At 53.8% G+C, this 17,194-nt stretch overlaps 1 protein-coding gene across 1 annotated transcript; it reads left to right on the top strand.

The window, feature by feature from the left end:
• Positions 1 to 266: 266 nt before the first annotated feature.
• TNRC18 (trinucleotide repeat containing 18) lies at positions 267 to 17,194 on the top strand (the record flags this gene model as incomplete). The annotated part of the gene is given in 15 exon segments (XM_010719835.2): positions 267 to 519; positions 1,287 to 1,649; positions 1,652 to 3,091; positions 5,283 to 5,385; positions 5,478 to 5,683; positions 5,861 to 6,007; positions 6,279 to 6,463; positions 7,230 to 7,653; positions 8,163 to 9,110; positions 9,724 to 9,896; positions 10,585 to 10,721; positions 11,171 to 11,299; positions 13,038 to 13,212; positions 14,240 to 14,603; positions 17,100 to 17,194. Coding segments are annotated over 15 exon segments (5,127 nt in total), but the record flags the coding sequence as incomplete, so codon positions are not given.

The raw sequence follows: 17,194 nt of genomic DNA, 5'->3' as shown, positions 1-17,194 counted from the left end.
AGGACAAAAGCCAGACCTGGGAGCACGCTTTCTCTTACCAGCTGATGGGTGGTCTGGCAGCTTTCAGCTCAGGGTCGCCGTCCCCTAGGGTAAGGTGCTGTTTTGGATAGGTGTGGTGCTGTTTTGTGCCAGCTGATGGGGATTGTGTGCTCATGCTTCTCCCAAAAGCTAGTACCCAGTGTTGGGATGGGCTGTGTGGGCACAGTGTGGGTTTGCAGCCCACCATTGGGTGCTCTCTGGGTTACTGCTGTGCATGGGAGACCTGACCAGTGCTCAGTGCCATGCACTGCTGCGTGTCTTCACGGCTGGCATGCAGGGGACCAACAGCTGCAACAGACTGCGCTCTGCTTGGTCTGAAACATGTTTCTCTCTTCTGTTTCCATCTTCCTGCAGGTTTTTCCCATCTGCCTAATGGGCTCTACCCGTCCTACATTCCCCTGAGCCACCTTGAGCCCCCCAGTGCAGGCAGCCCGCTGCTGGCCCAGCTGGGTCAGCACAGCCTCTTTGAGTCGCAGAAAGGTGAGAGCATCCCCGCATGTCCTGCCCCCCAGCCCCTCCTTTGGGGATGGTTCAGCAGCTGGAGCTGCTGGGCATTGTGGCATCCCTGAATGATAACATCCCTCAGTCTTAGCAATACCAAAGTCTTGAATGTGGTATTGCTGTGGAGAACCTGGCCAGGTCCCTCCTTGCAGCCCCCGTTTGCTGTTGCATCAGTGTGAATTTGGGGTTGTTTCACAACCTGGAGATCACCGCATGGTCATCCTCACAACCTGATCTCCTCAGTACAAGAAAGACATGGAGGCTCTGGACTGTGTCCAGTGAGGGTCTGGAGCATAAGTGTTATGGGAGGTGGGTGGAGGAGCTGGAATTGTTCAGACCACAGAAGAGGGGCTCAGAGGGTACTTCAGTGCTCTTTCCAGCTCCCTGAAATGAGGTTGTGGAGAGGTGGGAGTTAACCTCTGTTCCCAGATAACAGTGATAGGATGAGAGGTGATGGCCTCAAGTTGTGCCAGGAGAGGATCAGGTTGGGTATTAGGAAACATTTCATCTCCGAAGGAGCGGTGATGCACTGACACTGCTGCCCAGGAGTGGTGGGGTCAGTGTCTCTGGAGATGCTGAAGAACTATGTGGATGTGGCACTGGGGGACGTGGTTTGGTGTCATGGTGGGATAGGTTGGGGCTGGGCTTGAGGATGTTAGAAGTAGCCATAGTGATTCTACGGTTGTGCCTGTGTAGGGCTGAAGGGGTGGGAGGCTGCTGTCATCCTGTTTGCTTTTGCTTTGCAGATGGGTTCTACCTATCCGGCCACGCAGCTCAGTCGGCCTTGCACCCGCAGCCGCCCCTCGCGAGGAGTGCAGGCGGCCACACACCGAGTGCTCTGCTGCGGGAGAAGGAGCTGGGGCAGCTGCACAAGAGCTCCAAGGAGAGCCTGAAAGACCCCGGCGGGAAGGAGCGGGGCTGCAGGACTGAGCTCTCCCTGCCCTTCACCAAGAAGGAGGGCAGGCCGAAGGAGGAGCCGCGGCCCCGCAGCGTGGTAGACCTGACGCAGGACACCAAGCCTGACGGCGAGCGGAAAGTGAGCGTGGTGGAGAAGGCGGTGAAGGCGGGCGAGCGCCTGTCGCCCTTTCTGGCTGAGCACGTGCCAAGTCGGGGCGGGGCGGCGGGGAGGCAAAATCCAAGAACCCGCTGCAGAGCTCGTCCCTCAGCAACTGCAATGGTGGCGGGGATCCCGTGCTGAAGGTGCTGGGCGCCGAGCAGGACCGCTGCGCCAAGGACCCCGCGCGGCACGACGAGAACGTGAGGCCTTCCGTGCACGCCCACACCGAGCGGCTGAAGCGGGGCGAGACCCTGCTGCCCTCCGTGGGTGCTCTGCACGTCTCCTGCAGCTGTCCCTCCCCGCATCCCTCGCAGCCGGGCAAAATGGCGCCCGCCGCCACCTTCCCCCCTCAGCCCGTCCATTCCAGCGTGTACACCATCTTCCCGCCGGCCAAGGAGCTGGGAAGGGAGCACAAAGTCATCGCCCCCACCTTCGTGCCTTCGGTCGAGGCCTATGACGAGAGGAGCGGGCCCATCCAGATCGCCTCACAGGCCCGTGACAACAAGGCCAAGGAGAAGGAGCTGGGCAAGGCCGGCGTACTGCAGTCGCCCCCGGAGCGCTGCCTTGCCGACGCCTCCCGCGCGCTCCTCTCCCAGGACTTCTCTTGCCACGGTGATGCCAAAAGGATGGAGGTCCTGAGGGAGAAGGGTTCGGTGATCAGGGCCAACTCCATGGTTCTGAAGAGACAGGTTGCATCGGAGCCCTTCCTCAACCGGCCAGGGCTGGGCTCTCCGGAGAGCAGGGAGTTCCTGGCCTCCAAGGATTTGCTGAAGTCGAGTCCGGAAGCGGAACACCGTCCCTGCGAGCGAGAGCGCTTCCAGAGATCCAGCTCCAAAGAAGCGACAAAGGTTTACGGCACTTTGGACTCCTCTCGGCAGCACCTGGACCACAGCCAGCTGAAGCCTCCCGAGCAGAAGTGGAAACCCTTTGAGATGGGCAACTTCGCCACCACGCAGATGGCGGTGCTGGCCGCGCAGCACAACCACGTCACCCGGGCGGAGGAGGAGGCCAAGAAGGTCTACCTGGACCCCAGCGGCTTGCCGCGTTCTTCGGTGGTGGGCTCGCGGGGTGCTGCCGACGTCCTGCACCCCACCTCCCACAGCGAAGGCTCGGCCATGCAGAGCCTCATCAAGTACAGCGGCAGCTTTGCCAAAGAGACCGCGTCCCGGCAGAGCTGTGGCAAGAAGAGCCCCTTCGGCGGCTTGGGCAACATGAAGTTGGACTCATCACAGCTGGGCACCTCCAAAGTGCAGCAGCTGCTGACACAACAGCCGGCCAAGCAGCTGAAGAGGGACCCCGAGAGACCTGAGAGTGCCAAATCCTTTGGCCGTGAGAGCATTGGCTCACAGGGGGAGGTAGAGGTGAGGCACCTGCCTGTCGGCATCGCTGTGGCCGTGGCCCGGCAGAAGGACAACAGCAGCAGCAGTAGCAGCAGCAAGCTGGCGCCCAGCCTGGCGGACCGGGATCGCTCGCTGTCTCTCAGCAGCATCAAAGGTGGGTTCTCCACGCCTGTCCTGGGGCTTTCTGTGTGGATCTGCAGCAGGTAGAGCTGCCGCGTGCGTGGGCTGCGTTGGGTGTTCTCAGCTCCCTTTGCCTCATGTTCCCAGCCAAGTTCTTGTCGTAAACATTGGCAAAGTGAGGACTCTTCCTTCCAGTCCTGTGCTCGCCCTGGGGGTGTGGTTGCAGCTGCACTGCTCCAACTCTGGTGGGACTGGTGGGACCAGCGTGCTCTGTGTGCTTTTGCTCTGCCATGGGCCATCAGCTGTAGCCACTCTGAGCCAAAGCCCAGAGCCCACCAGAGCCTCTCTGGGGCTCCCAGAGGGCTTGGGAGCTCAGCCACCCGTGTGAGCAGTGAGGAGGAAGGGGACCCGTTGCCAGCACCCCATTTCCCTTCTCTGTTCACCTCCCGGCACAGCTCCTTTCCACTGCTTTGACCCCCATTAATGCGGGGAGCCACAGAAACCCCAAGTCTTCCCGTTCCTGTCACCTCCCTTCGCCCTTGGGAGCCGCCTGGGGACGTGGTGGGCAGCACAGGGCTCTGCTTGTTCTGCCTTTCCAGCGCCCAGACCCTCCCAGCTCATGTTAGATGTAATTTACTGAGCCCAACTAAAAGGCTGCAAACAAGGGCTGAATTCTGGCCTGTTGCTAAGCAATGCAGTTGGCTTTCAGACAGAAAACAAGACCGCTTTTCTCCTCCTCTCGCCCCCCAAATGCTGCCCCCCCCTTTGTGTGTCAGGAGATCTTCGTCTAATAACATTAGCTTGCTCGCGCTGAGTGGACAGTGCTTGAATGTTTAGACCTTTTAAGAAGGAGAAAGCAGGCTTTAGTGGGCTAATCTGTAGTATTTGGCAAGTAAAATGCAAGTATTTAGTGCCGGGCATTGGTTGTCAGGGAAACGGACCTGAGCCTTTCCTCTCTGCATAACTGATTGAATTTTTCTATGCGGTCTGTGCGTCATGTTCGTATATATGGACAAAATGATCATTCACCATCCGAACAATCGTCGGTCTGTACAGCTAAAGGAGCGTCCCATTAGCGAGGCTGGGGAGGAAAGGCACAAATTAGAAAGTCTGTGTGTGTGTGTGTGCGTGGGGGATGAGAAGAGGATGGTGGAGCTGGCTGGGAGTAGCAGCTCGCAGGTAGTGGGGATGGGGGGGAGATGAGGGGCAGCTGCTGACCTCGGAAGGCCCTCTGGGAGGGAGAGCCGTGTGCCAGCGTTGAGAGCATCTTTGCTTTCTGCCTGCAGCCCTTGGGAGGAGCCCAGGGAGAGGAGCTGGGAGAGTTGTTGTCTCGTTGCTGCATTCCTTCTGACAGTAGAGGCTGAGGGAATTGGACACCTGACAGCATAAAAACCACGGGCTGTCTGGGTTTGAGGAAATACACAGTGGGGCCCTCCTTCAAAAAATGGCTTGTCGGCTGGGTGGACGGGCTATTAGGGGGTCTCCTTGTGCCCAAACCTTGCCCAGATGCCAGGGCTGGGATTTAGGGATCACCCAACTGTAACATGGATGAGGACAGCAAGGAAATGTGGGAAAAAATGCCTGTGTAAAAAGGTAGTTAGGGATAAAGCCACAGAAAACCATTCCTAAAGTCAGATAGCTGAAGGTTTTAGATAAATAAAAGTGGCAGGGCTGGCAAGGCTGAGTGTCTCAGTGTTTGCTGCTGTGCAGGTTGTTGCCTCCCCTGCCAGGCTGTGCTTGTGGGAGCTGTTGTGATCTGGAGGAGCTGTCTCTCAGCCCAACAGCCAGCCCTTGTTTTGGATCCCTGCCCTGATCTGCCATATGTACCCTCGCTTCACCAGACCCTTTCCTGTTGCATGGTTTGGCAAGAGAGTGCAGATTTCCCTCTAAGGGACTGGATTGCAGAACGGAGCTTGATGTTTTTGTGAGCGTGTGCAGGAGGACAAGGCTTCGGAGTGCACCCAGTGCTCCCAGTTTGTGAGGGCGTAAGGATCCTCCTCAGGTGGCTCAGATCTGCCCCATGAGATGTGCTGAGCGCAGCCGTGTGGTTTGGTGCAGGGGTTTAGTTAGCTCCTTGCAAGAGGGTGATGCTTCCAGGTACCCCTCTTAGCAAGAATGGGGCCGTGCAGACAGCCTTGCTCTGTCCTCCGGGCCTTGAACTCGATACATTGGGCAGACAGCTTTTCCAAGCTTCTCATCTGTGATGGCGTTGGTTTGTGTCTTAGGGCACAGTCGCTCTGAAGATGACTGCGGGGACGAGAGGAGTCGTCACCGGGACAGCCACCTCCTGGCAGGGCGGCTGGAGCGGGACCAGGAGAAGCTGCTCAGGTGAGGGTTGTGCCTGCCCCGTGCACTTGTGTTCCCATCCTCCTGCAGCACTCAGACCCTCTCATTCTCTCCCTTGCCTCCCTCATGACCAGAGAGAGCAAAGAGCTGGTGGATTTCGCTCGGATCCACCCCTCCGGCTGTGCCACGAACGGTTTGAACTCCAACCTGATGGTGACGGGAGGTCCGGCCTTGGCGGGCTCCGGGCGCTGGTCCACAGACCCGGCTTCGCACTTGGCAGCGCACCCCTGGCTCCCCCGAACTGGCAGCCCCTCCATGTGGCTGGCCGGCCACCCCTACGGTGAGTGCCCTAGAGGCACCCCAGGGCGCCCACAGCAATGCAACCCACTGCTGAGTGCCCAGGGAGGCTGCTCTCTGACCACATGGGAACGGGAATGCGGTGTTTTGGAGCCATCAAACAGCAGATGACTTGTTGCGTGCATCCCCTCAGTTGTGATCGTGGTGTTTCTTCTTCCAGGACTCGGCCACCCATCCCTGCACCAGGGCATGACTCCAGGCTTCCCCCCTGCTATGGGAGGGGCCCTCCCTTCTGCCTACCAGTTTGCCAGAGACCCGCAGTCGGGGCAACTTGTCGTTATCCCCAGTGAGCACTTGCCGCACTTTGGTAAGGACATGAGCATATCCCTGAGGAGGGGAATTGGCTTTGGAGTTGGCTCAATGGGAGTGTGCTTATCCAGGGGGAGCAGAAACCACAGCTCTAGGTGGCCGTGGGCTTGCTTCTTGTTACACTGCATTTTGGAAATGAAGATGTGTTATCTTCAGCACTGGTTTCTCACCCTGTAGAGAACCCCATATAGTTTGCTTCCCTGGTTAGGAGAATTTGCCCTTGGGATCAACCAAGAATGGGTAATCCTCTAACCATGCTTGTTTTGCAGCGGAGCTGATGGACCGGGCTCCCCCGCTGTGGCCTGCCATGTACCCCCCGACCCGGAGCTCCCTGCAGCACGCTCACCAGCTCCAGCTCCTCTCCCATCAGCAGCTGCTGCGGCAGCACGAGCTGTACATCCTGCAGCAGCAAGCAGCACACGCCATGGAGCTACAGCGGAGTGCTCAGCTCGTGGTACGTTCTGGAGAGCATCTAGCTTAGAGGTGAAAGCCCAAAGTTGGGCTGTCTAGGGGGTTTGTTGTAGAAAGCCTGAGTGGTGTCAGGAGAGCTGCTCCATGGCGTGGCTTATTGAGTACTTTCATCCATGCTCGCCTCCAGGCAGACCTCCTGCAGTGGTTTGGAGGAGCAGCTGCAGTGCTGGCAGTGATTGCTCTGGGTCCTTAAAGCCAGCTCCCATTCACCAGAAGGTTTTGGCAACCGTTAGGTTTCATTTGGGTGTGTTTTGCACCCAGTTAATTTTTGTAGTGGTCATCTGTTTTTAGGCCTTAGCTTTATATTTGTGCTTGCCAAGCTGAAGGCTTAGAAATAGAAACCACTTTTTTTTTGAGTTGGCGTTTGAAAGCTGAGACACCTTTCCCATGAGTCCTGGATCTGGAACTTCATAAAAAAGGCTGTTATAAGCCTCATGATGAGTCCCAGAGGAATCTACATCTGTTTCTGCCAGTGCTTCCTATCAGGTCTTCATTCAGGTCCGGGAGACCTTTCCTATCTCTGAGCACTTCAACCCTTCTGTATCCCAACATGCTTCTGCCTGGGAGGTGTCAGTTTAGGATCAGCATCTCCCTCTATCGCATTGGTCTTAAAATGGTGTTGCAGTTGGTAGCACACATTTTATTCCAGTTGGTGTTGGATAAAGGTTTGGTTTCATTTGGTGGTAGATCTGTGCTGCTCTCCAGGAGCAGGTGGAGATGTGCTGAATTTTACTCTGTTCTTATCACAGGAGAGGTTGAAGGCAAACGAACAGCGTGCAGATATGGAAGAGAAGGTGACGAAAAGGAGCCTGGACAGTGCCAAATCGGGCCTGTCCTCCTCTGCCCCAGGACTGGTACACCGAAAGCCGCCCGTGCTGTCGCCCAGCGCCTCCACATCCTACAGCAAGGCTGTGAGTCCACCTCCCCTCTCTCCCAGGGCCTCACCCGTGTCTGTGCTCAAAGCTGAGGTGATCCAAAAGATGGAGGAGCCACCTTCGCAGCCAGCCTACTCCTACCCTGCCACCCCCAGCTCCCACCCCTCCAGCCCGCCCCCCGCCTCTCCACCCCCTGCTCCTGCCATCCCTCCAAAGGAAGAGGCACCCGAGTCTGTGGAGAAGAAAGACCTGGAATTGGAAAAAGAGGCTGCTGGTCCGTTTCAGGCCTTGTTCCAAGGTAAGAGAGCCCTGCTTTGACAGAGTCCCATTGTGTTTGTGCCTGCCTCCCTTTTTCTCCTCAGCTCTTTCCTGCTTCCATCCCTTTCCCTAAAGAAAACCGTGTCATGCCTCTGTAAAAGGCAGGGGAGAGGCAGGCAGCAGAGTGCTGTGGTTGGCTGGGATAGTTGCCGGGGTTCTAGGGGCACCTGGTGCAGTGGGTTCTGTTCTTCCCTTGGGTTGAGCCTGGGTTGGTTCCTCCAGAGCTGAAATCTCCATGGGAGGATGAATGCAGGATGCAGATTCCACTTGTAGTTGCTGGAGTTATGCAGAATAGACATTTTTGGTGCTGCAGCCTAAGACAGAGGTTGGCAGCTTGGCCAGAAGAGGGATGCCCAAGTAGCCACTCTGTGAGAGTAGGAAGACCTGTGAATTGACAGAAGCAAAGGGGACCCATCCCTGTGCCTCCATGAGGGAAGACACGTTGGAGACCTTGCTATTACACAGCCTGTCCCTTCCGATGTCTTGCAGAGATCCCCCCGGGATATCCATTCCAGTCCTTGCCTCCCACCTTCGGCAGACACTACCCCTACCTCCTCCAGCCCACCGCAGCAGCTGATGCAGACGGCCTGGCTCCCGATGTCCCGCTGCCTGCCGAAGGCTCTGAGCACATGGAGCTTTCCCCTGAAGTCAAACCCATCCACCTGTCTCCGTCCAAAATGCTAGAACCCATCCCAACAGCAGCAGAAGAGGAGTCTTTGGAAGAGAGGGTGAAATCAGAAGTGCAGATGGAGGAAAGCCAAGAGAGCATCTGTGAGCAGGACATGGGGGCTCTGAACATCACCACCACTGCAGCTGTCCCAGTGCAGAATGTGGACAGCTGCAATTTGCTGTTGCATCAAGGAGAAGCCTTGGGTGCTATGGAACAGGACCAGGAAGACCTCCAGAGCTGCCCACCTCCTTACCAGGTTGTGGCTTGCCAGGTGGAAGATGAGGCTCAGGCAGAGGCTGAGGGCGGAGCAGAAACCTGCTCAGTGCACATGGACTACGACAGCTCACTGGTGCACACAGAGAGCGAGACACCTGAGATGGACTTGACTCCCCAGCAGGAAGAGGCCTCTGTAGCCATGGATCTGCAAGGTGCTGATGTGCCCCGGGGCAGGGAGTTTCCCAGCCTGCCCCCTGAGGAGGGTGAGCAGGGGTCAGAGATGCCCTCCTACCCAGATGAGGCGATCTCTTGCCAAATCCCGACTCTGGACATCAAGCCGGGCGACCCGCTGGCGGGGATGAACGCTTTGGTGGCTGCCACGGAAATGCCTCAGGCTTGTTCTTTGTTGACTACTGCCAGTGTCGCTCCATCCCAGGTGCAGATGGAGGTGTTACCTGACCAGGCCTTGGAGCACTCCTTCCTGCAAGGGATCACTTTGCTGAGTGAAATTGCAGAGATGGAGCTTGAGAAACGGAAGCAAGAAATGCAAAGTAAGTGATGGGAGCGAGGTCTGGCAGGCCTTGGGTTGAGTCAGGTCTGCTTGTCTTCTGCATTGATAGAGGAGCAGAGACCCAGCTGAGGTCTCTTGCAGCCTCAGACAGGAGTGATGCCCCAAACTTCAGGCACTTTGGAGGGGCTTGAGGAAGGGTTTTTGTTGTAGCAGGCTGAGCTGCACGTGGCACCTGGACTGCTCCCCTCTTCCAAAGGCCCTCCCCATGTCTAGACAGTTTGTGGTATGCATAGTGGAAATGGAGCCCCACTTGCTGAGAGCTGCCAGGGTAACACCCTTCTGGCAGGGGCTGAGCCTGCAGTCTGCTGGGGCTTGGCACAGAAGGCCCCGGGAGCTCCAGATGATGCTTTCCAAGAGCTTGGCAGGTCCTGAAAGGATCTCACCTTCAGTAACTTCCTGAGATGAGACGTGGTGGGAGCTGCAAGTTGCAGCTTGGCGGGGTACAGTGGGAGATCTCAAGTGGGGTTTGGGGTATCCCAGAGACTGCTTGAGCTGTCATGGGTCGAGAAGGGATGAGAGCCTTTCCTTGTGCCCACGAGAGGGATAGTATCACAGGATCAAGCTCTAGCTTTTTTTAATGTCCTTCCCAGCAGGTTCAGAGAGTTTCCCTGTCCGGCCAACGCTGGAGAGTTTGCTGGCTGCCAGTACCCACATGCTCATGGAAGTACTTTCCACCCCCTTTATGGAAAGTCTGAAAACCATCCGGCTGCCTCGAGAGCTGAATCCCAACAAAAAGTACAGCTGGATGCAGAAGAAAGATGAGCCCGTAAGTAGCTCTCAGCGTGGCTGAGCCTGAAAAACCACAGTGCATCCGCTCACCACTGCTTGCCCTCCCAGTCGCCGTATGCCACCCTTCTGCATTGGGCAGAACTTCCCTCTGTGTTCCTAACGGCACATGAGTTGGCATGGTGCACTTCAGCTTTCTCTCTTGTTTGTGAATCAACACCATTGATCTCAGCGGGACCCTCCCTAGCCCTAGAAGTGGTGCTTGTAATACAAAGCCAGCAGGAACTCTATGTTACTGCTTTGGTGGGGAGAATAAGTAAAGATAGTGGCAGCAGGGTTTTTCCTTTCTTTTTCTTTCCTGACTCTTCCCCATGGGAGACACTGAGAAATTATTTTGTACCCAGCAAGTAAGTGTTCCAGGAATATTTTGATCTGTGTTTTTAAATAAGGGAGAACAGACTCCATGGATGTATTTCACTCCGCTGGTTATTTCCCAGGGAGGTTGCTCTTTCTCAGAGCTGAAACCATGCCCAGCCACCAAGCATCTTTCCTTGGCTGGTTTTGTTCCCATATCACTCTTGGTCTGTGCTTGGTGGGGGCAAGAGTGCTCTGCTCCAGTATCAGCACACAGGATGTCATGCCAGGATGCAGCGCAGAGGCACCGCAATCTAGAATGGGGACCAGGACATGCCCTGACCTTCTCTACCCCTCTTCTCTCCTCCCCCCAGATGTACTCTATCAAATCAGCCATCGAGAACATGGATGCAATGGAGCTAGACTACAGGATGAGGCTGGCGGAGCTGCAGCGGCGCTACAAGGAGAAGCAGCGGGAGCTGGTGAAGCTGCAGAGGCGCAGGGACTCCGAGTAAGTGGCAGGCTGTGCACTTGGTCTTTTCTTTTCCAGCTGGGCACCTACCACTGCCTCTCGGTCCAGGAGAGAAAACAGCCTTCCGTCTCTCCCTGTCTCCTCTCCTCCTGGTATGGCTCACCAGAGCTTTGAACAACACACTCCTAGGCTATGTAACACACCACCCCATCACTGGTGAACGCAGCTGGGAGACCATTGTTAGAGACATCCTTGGCTTCAGCAGCTCAGTTTAGCAGTTCGGTGACAGGCGAAGGTTCTGGGTTGGCTCCCGTTCTTGCTTGCTTTCTTTTTTTTTTTTTCCTTTTTCTTCTTTTTGGATTTATTTGCTTTATTATTTTTTCCCTGTTTGGTTTGCTTTTTGGTTGCAAAATTTGATTTTTTCTTTGCTATTTTTTTTTTTTGTTTTGTTGCCTTGGTTAACAGTGAAGCGTGTGGTTTTTTTAAAGGGAAAAGCATGACGAGAAAAGTAGAAGCTTGGCGAGAAGAGGCCCTGGAAGGCCCAGGAAGAGGAAACTTGGATCAAGCGCTCTGTCGCCCATTAAGGAGAGAGGGAAGAGTGACAGCAAGAGTGGAAAGTAAGGCTGGAATTTGGGGAAGATGGGAAAATGGCAGGGTCACTGCACAGGGTCGTACTTGGGGAAAGCATCTCGGATGCAGAGGGGTCTCGCTGTGGCGATGGTCAGGGAGGATGGTGTCACATCAGTGGTGTGGAAGCTTTCAACATGAGCATGGCCTCACGGTGGGAAGGCGATGCCAGCCCATGTGTCTGCATGTTGGCTGTGGGTAGGACAGGCAGAGTTGAGTTGTTGAGCGCTCGGTGTCGGGAACGTGTCCTTATGCCCTTTCAGGAGGAGAATGCAGGAGGGTGCCATAGAGCTCATGGCAGGGATGCTGATGTCAAAAACTGGAAGGATAGGGCTGGTCCAGGTTTTCTGTTTTCTCGGGTCTGTCGCATTTCTTGTGCCTTCACCTCCTGTTCCTCTCATCAGTGGGAGTTGGTTTGGCCTGGCCTCTCTCTTTCCAGCGTCTGGGTCGTTCTCTTTTCTCCTTTTTTTCTCTTGTGCAAATCCAGCAGATCTTGTTTGGATACCTGGATCTCAATTGGCGGTCTGACCATCCGTAGATGGCTAAGCCTCTCCAAAGGGAGGGCATCTCCAAGCTGCCTCCCCATTCATTGTGTAATTTTTTGCAAATACCCTTTTCAGTCAGATTCAGGTGCCCAGCTCCCACTGACTGCGTGCTTCTGAAGATCTGTCCTCTCGGTGGCTCTGTTTTGCTCCTCGTGTTCGGATGGCTGAGCAGGCTGGAGGCATCCAGAGGTGGCGGAAACTGTGCATGTGTGCATGCATGAGCGTGTTGGTATGCACATCCTTGTGTTACAGGAATGCAGGAGTGACCTGGTCTGAGAGGTGGAGGTGCACCTTCAGTGTCCAGGGCAGGAGTTGTTTTAGCTGAGTACAGTGGTCAGCAGGGAGGACAGAGGGGAGGGGAAGTGCCTAGAGACTGTCGTTGGCTTTGTGATAGTAGTGTGATATGGGCCAGCAGGCTTAGCGTGAAGGAGGTGGCAGTGAGAGCTTTCAGTGGAAGCTTGGTAGATGTCTTTAGGTGTTGAATGATCTCAGCATCCATCAAATAGTTAATGGAGGCAGCTGGGGAGCAGTGAAAGACATGCATCTAGTTTCATGTTATTATTATTTTATTGTTATGTATTTACCCTTTCCTTTCCCCACAAATCCTGGAGAGAGACCAAAAACACAGTCTGCAAATGCCGCTTGCAGTAGGCCAGGCTTGTAAAGCGGATGGCCTGCCCTTTGTGCAAGCTGGTCCTCACAGTGCCATTGTCCCTCCGTGTGGCCCTTACACCCTTCTTGATCAGACTGAGCATCCTGGTGCCAGGCATGGCAGCATCTCCCTGGGCCTCAGGACTCCCTCTGCACCTAGTGACCATGAAAGAAGTGGGATAAAACCACCACAGCCAGCTCAACTGCCTAACCTTCCTCCTGCTGAGCTGTACCAAGTTGGGTGCTTTTTCGGTGGCTGTTACTCAAGACCCCAAACACATCCTTTCAGAGACCATCTTGTGGGTCTCTGATTTGTGTGCTGATATCCAAGAAGGGCTCCCTGCCTCTCCTCTTTGGTGGAAAACGAGAGTCAGGCCCTCACTGTGTGCAAACTGCTGTTGCTTCACAGTGGACTTGGCTCCCATTAAGGATCCCCACTGTTCTAGGAGGTATTTTACCTCACTTTTGAGCTTGGTGGGGATCACAGGGAGGAAAGCCCCCCACGTTGACCCATCCTGTGCTTGGCTTGCAGACTAAGCAAGTCCTTGTTGCTCTCTGAAGACTCTGAGACTGGCGAGGGCATGAAGAAGAGGCACAAAGGGGCCCTCCCGGAGGAGGATGACGATGTGGAGAGCGGCAGTGGCAAGATGAAAGCGAGGAACCAGAGCTGGGAAGAACACGATGCTGCTCCCAGCTTCTCAAACGAGGTCAGTGCCCTCGTGGGGAATGCGGAGCCACAGGCCAAAAGCAGATCTTTTTCCCACTTTGCCTGGTGTTGGCTTACTTTGAATAACTCCTCCTGATCTTTCATCTGTTCTCAGTTCACATGTGTTCAGCAGCTCCTCATGGAAGGGCTCTGTGCAGCAGAGGGGTGTTTGCAGAAGCTAATGTTGGCTGATGCAGGTTGGGCATTTCTGGTAATCAATAGAGAGGCAAGCACCTTCGAGCCAGCCAGAGCATTGCAGTGTTGTACTAGCTCAGAAGCCAAAGCAGTGGTTGTATTACTGCTCTGGCTGTTGAGGCAGAGGTGGGTGACTGACTTTTTGAGGCGAGAGAAGAACAGAGTGCAGTCTCAATGTTTTAAATGCAGTGAGATAATTACTAGAGCTTTAAGCTGCTGATGAAATCCAAAATGCATACAGGCAAAGCACTGAGTTACAGCTGCTGTTATCTAGCTTTAACACATGTAAACTAAATTTACTTTTTTTCAAAGTGCAAGAAAATATGGAAAAAGAATGTAACAGCCCTGGCTGTAATGCAATGGTGCTGATGCTCTTGCTGAGAAGTACTTGGGTATTTTTGGCATTTCTGCCAGTGTAGCTGGTTGCTTGTATGGAAATATGTATTTATTTGGCTGGAATTTGGGGTAGAGAAGATTTACAATCCCTGTGATCTAGAGAACAGCTTGTAAACCAAGCCCAACAAATCCTAAAAAACAGGAAGTGTTGAGAAGAAAAGAATTCCAAGCTACATTAATTTGTGAATATACTTATTTTGGAAGAAAACTCAGTTTTTCTGAGTTATCTTTGAGGTTATATATTACTTTATGAGGGTGAATCTGCACTATTTGCTACTGTCTTTCTCCCTAGCACCACGATGGGAGCGAGGATCTTCCTTTTGAGGCATTATTAATTGACAAGCACAAGAGACTGAAATGAGGGTAGTTAAAAATCCTGGGGTCTGCCATGATACCTGCTTTGTATTCACCTGCATCCCTTCCTTTCACATTGACAGTTAAAACTTAAGAAAAAGAAGGTACCATCGGATCAGGAACAGCTGGCCAGCAAGCTCGACAAGGCCCTGTCACTCACCAAACAAGACAAACTCAAATCCCCCTTCAAGTTTGCTGACAGCTCTGGGGGAAAGTTGAAAGCTAGTGGAGGTGGCAGCAAGTACCTCCCTTCTCATGAGGCTCTGCCAAGTAAGGAGGAGAAGAAGAACCTGTCCAAAAATCTGGGCCTGTCCTTGAAATCCACCAAGGAAGGTAAAAACAAAGTGGCTGCCAAAATGAAGAAGATGGAGGTGGGATTAAAAGTCAAAAATCAGCTGAAGGTTTCCCATTCACCAGCAATATCTGAAGTTAGCAGCTACTCCTATAGTAAGTAATCCCTCATTTATCTCTTGTTGTGATGTAACCTGTTGTGTGGGCTTGTGGCAGGGGTTTCTGACCTCTTATGAATGGTCTTGGAGATGGGTCTGGTTTTGCTCGTGGGCGGAAGGTGATTTCTCCTTGGCTAATCCATGCTGCTGCATCTTTGGGCTGAGTGTAAGATGTCCACCCAACTTGCCCCATCCGAGAGGTAGCAGACATTGCCGTGTCCCTTCCTGGCCTGTGTTGTTGTGATTGTCCCTGGGAAAGAAGAAGTAAAATCATGTCCTTGCTTTCAGTGCGAGTAGACACTCTCCATCTAGCTGCCAGATGAGTTCTCACTGCCTCTCTTTAGGAAGTGGCTAGTAGAGACAACTTGGTGAGTTGGGTGGGGTTAAGCTGTGAAGGCAGGTAGGAAAGGCATAGTCTGCAGAGAAAATTGATGTCTGAAGGATCGTGCTGCCTTTCTGCAGTATTGTGGCTTGATTCCTGGGTGGCTGCGTACAGCCTTCCCATTGGAATTAGTCTGCTTTGTGGCATCCTACTTACTGGTGTGCCCAAAGTGCACACAAGGTAGAGATTCCTGCAGACACCATTACAGAAAGAAAAATCTGAATTGCAGATATCATTAGGAAGACACAGGACTAGGCATGGAAGAGTCTTTAATGGCTCAGGCAGACAGTGGGGCAGAGAAGCATGTGCAGGACTTGAAGTTTATGGTCTGAGGCCTGGTAGCTCACTTACTTACACATCTTGTCCTTTGTTGCAGCTAATTAAGTCCCACGTTAAAGATCTTATGGGGTATTCATATGCATAACAAATGTATGTGGCAGCAGTACAAGACCAGTTTAGAGATTTCACTAATGGGGAAGATGATGAGGTAGTGACTCCACACAAACAGATGTTTGGCATGAAAACAACCATTTACGTGGCAAAATAGGAGCCATTGTGTTCACTGGACTTGAACACAGCTTTTGACTGGTTGTGCTTTACAAACCACCCTGTAGTGCTGCTCTTCAGTGTACTTCAGTCCCAGGAAAAGACCGAGGCCTCCTCAGCTGGGAGCTGTGGAGCTTTTGGGGAGGTAAGCAGGATTAGAGAGGAGGCACAGCCCCTTGCTGGGAGGAGCTTTCACCATATTCTTGCACATGGTGCTGTGATTTCAAGATCAAAATCTCCTTCCTGGACCCAAAGGAGCAAGGGAGCTGCTGTCCAAGTCCTCTCCTTTCCAGCAAGTCTCCTGATGTAGGACTGTGCCCGTGTCACCACATGTATCTCAGAGCAGGAGGATTATTGTTACTGAGGAACCATCTCTGGAATGGCTCAGCTTTGATATGTGTTCTTTCAGCTGTGTGCCAAGTTCAAGGAGAGGGCCTTAGGCAGTCATTTGGTCACTCAAGCATGGTGGATTTGGAGAGGCAGGTTGAGCATATGGCAGCACCTCCTGTGACTGGTGGGCTGCTCCTGTGGAGGAGAGTGGGACCGGTGCCAAATGCGTGTGCCTCCTCCTGACCTCATGGTTCTCTAGCTGGAGTCCTAAAAACCTTGGGCATGGATCCGGAGTGTGAGCTGAGTATCCTGTTCCCATCCGTGTTAATGGAAGTGAGGTTCGTCCAATCTTCTGTGTATTTGGACTTTGGACCTCCTAAGCTGCCACCCCTTATTCCTTCCTCTCCACAACTGACACAATGGAGTTGGGGAGTGGTGTGCAACTGGGGCTAACACTGGAGAGCATCTGCTGCTGCCTGCATGCTAGAAAAGTTCATGTCAATAATGTTATGGAGTCAGCTGTGCGTTTGTGAGCTGAGATGTGACACTTCAAACCTGCTTCTATCACATCCAGGGGCACCTTACATTTCTGCTGCACTCATCTGACACTGAGAGGATTGTTGTATAAAACTCACTGCCTGCAGCTCGGTAAAATGGGTTTGTGGGCCAAGGAGCTTGGTCACTGTTCTGTTTCGGTGTACTCTGTACAGAGTCTGGGGTGGTGTGTTTGGAGTTGGACGTGTTGCCCTTTAGCAGCTGGGGTTGCTCTGGCTGTATCAGAAGCCTTCAAGAGAGTCAGTTTGTGTAGAAATGGGATAAAGTGAGAGGATAAAGCTGAGGCTGATTGGGGTTGATCGGTTTTGATCGGCCAGTCATTGGCATCGCTGCATCTTTGGTGGCTGTCTTCACGGTGGAAAGGTCTGTCTCAGCTTTCTGTTCCTGAGCTGAGAACAGGTCTTGGATCCTGCCGTAAGGCAGAAAGGATCGCTGGATCTAGATGGAGAGTGTTTATTTCTAACAGAAAAAAGGAGATGTGTATGTCTGTGTTTATTCGGCCCCCAGCTGAGCCTGTGGCTCGTGACGGAGGCCTGGCAGGAAGGACAGGGCGACGCGCAGCCCCTCTTGGCGCAAAGCGGCTTCACGCAGAAACGCACGAAAACAACCCTCTGTCCCCTCTGAAACCCACCCAAACCCCGTTCCCTGAGGTAATGCTGTTCCCACCCCCTCTGACTGCAGATACGGACTCGGAGGAGGAGGAGGAGGGATCCTTGAGGGACGAGTGGCCGGCGCAGCCCCCCTCCGCCGCCAAGCCGCGGCCGCCCGGCCTCTAC

Source organism: Meleagris gallopavo, chromosome 16, assembly GCF_000146605.3.
Source record: "Meleagris gallopavo isolate NT-WF06-2002-E0010 breed Aviagen turkey brand Nicholas breeding stock chromosome 16, Turkey_5.1, whole genome shotgun sequence".
NCBI lineage: Eukaryota > Metazoa > Chordata > Aves > Galliformes > Phasianidae > Meleagris > Meleagris gallopavo.
Note: the sequence above shows the minus strand (reverse complement) of the source record. Positions and strands in the feature narration are given on the sequence as shown.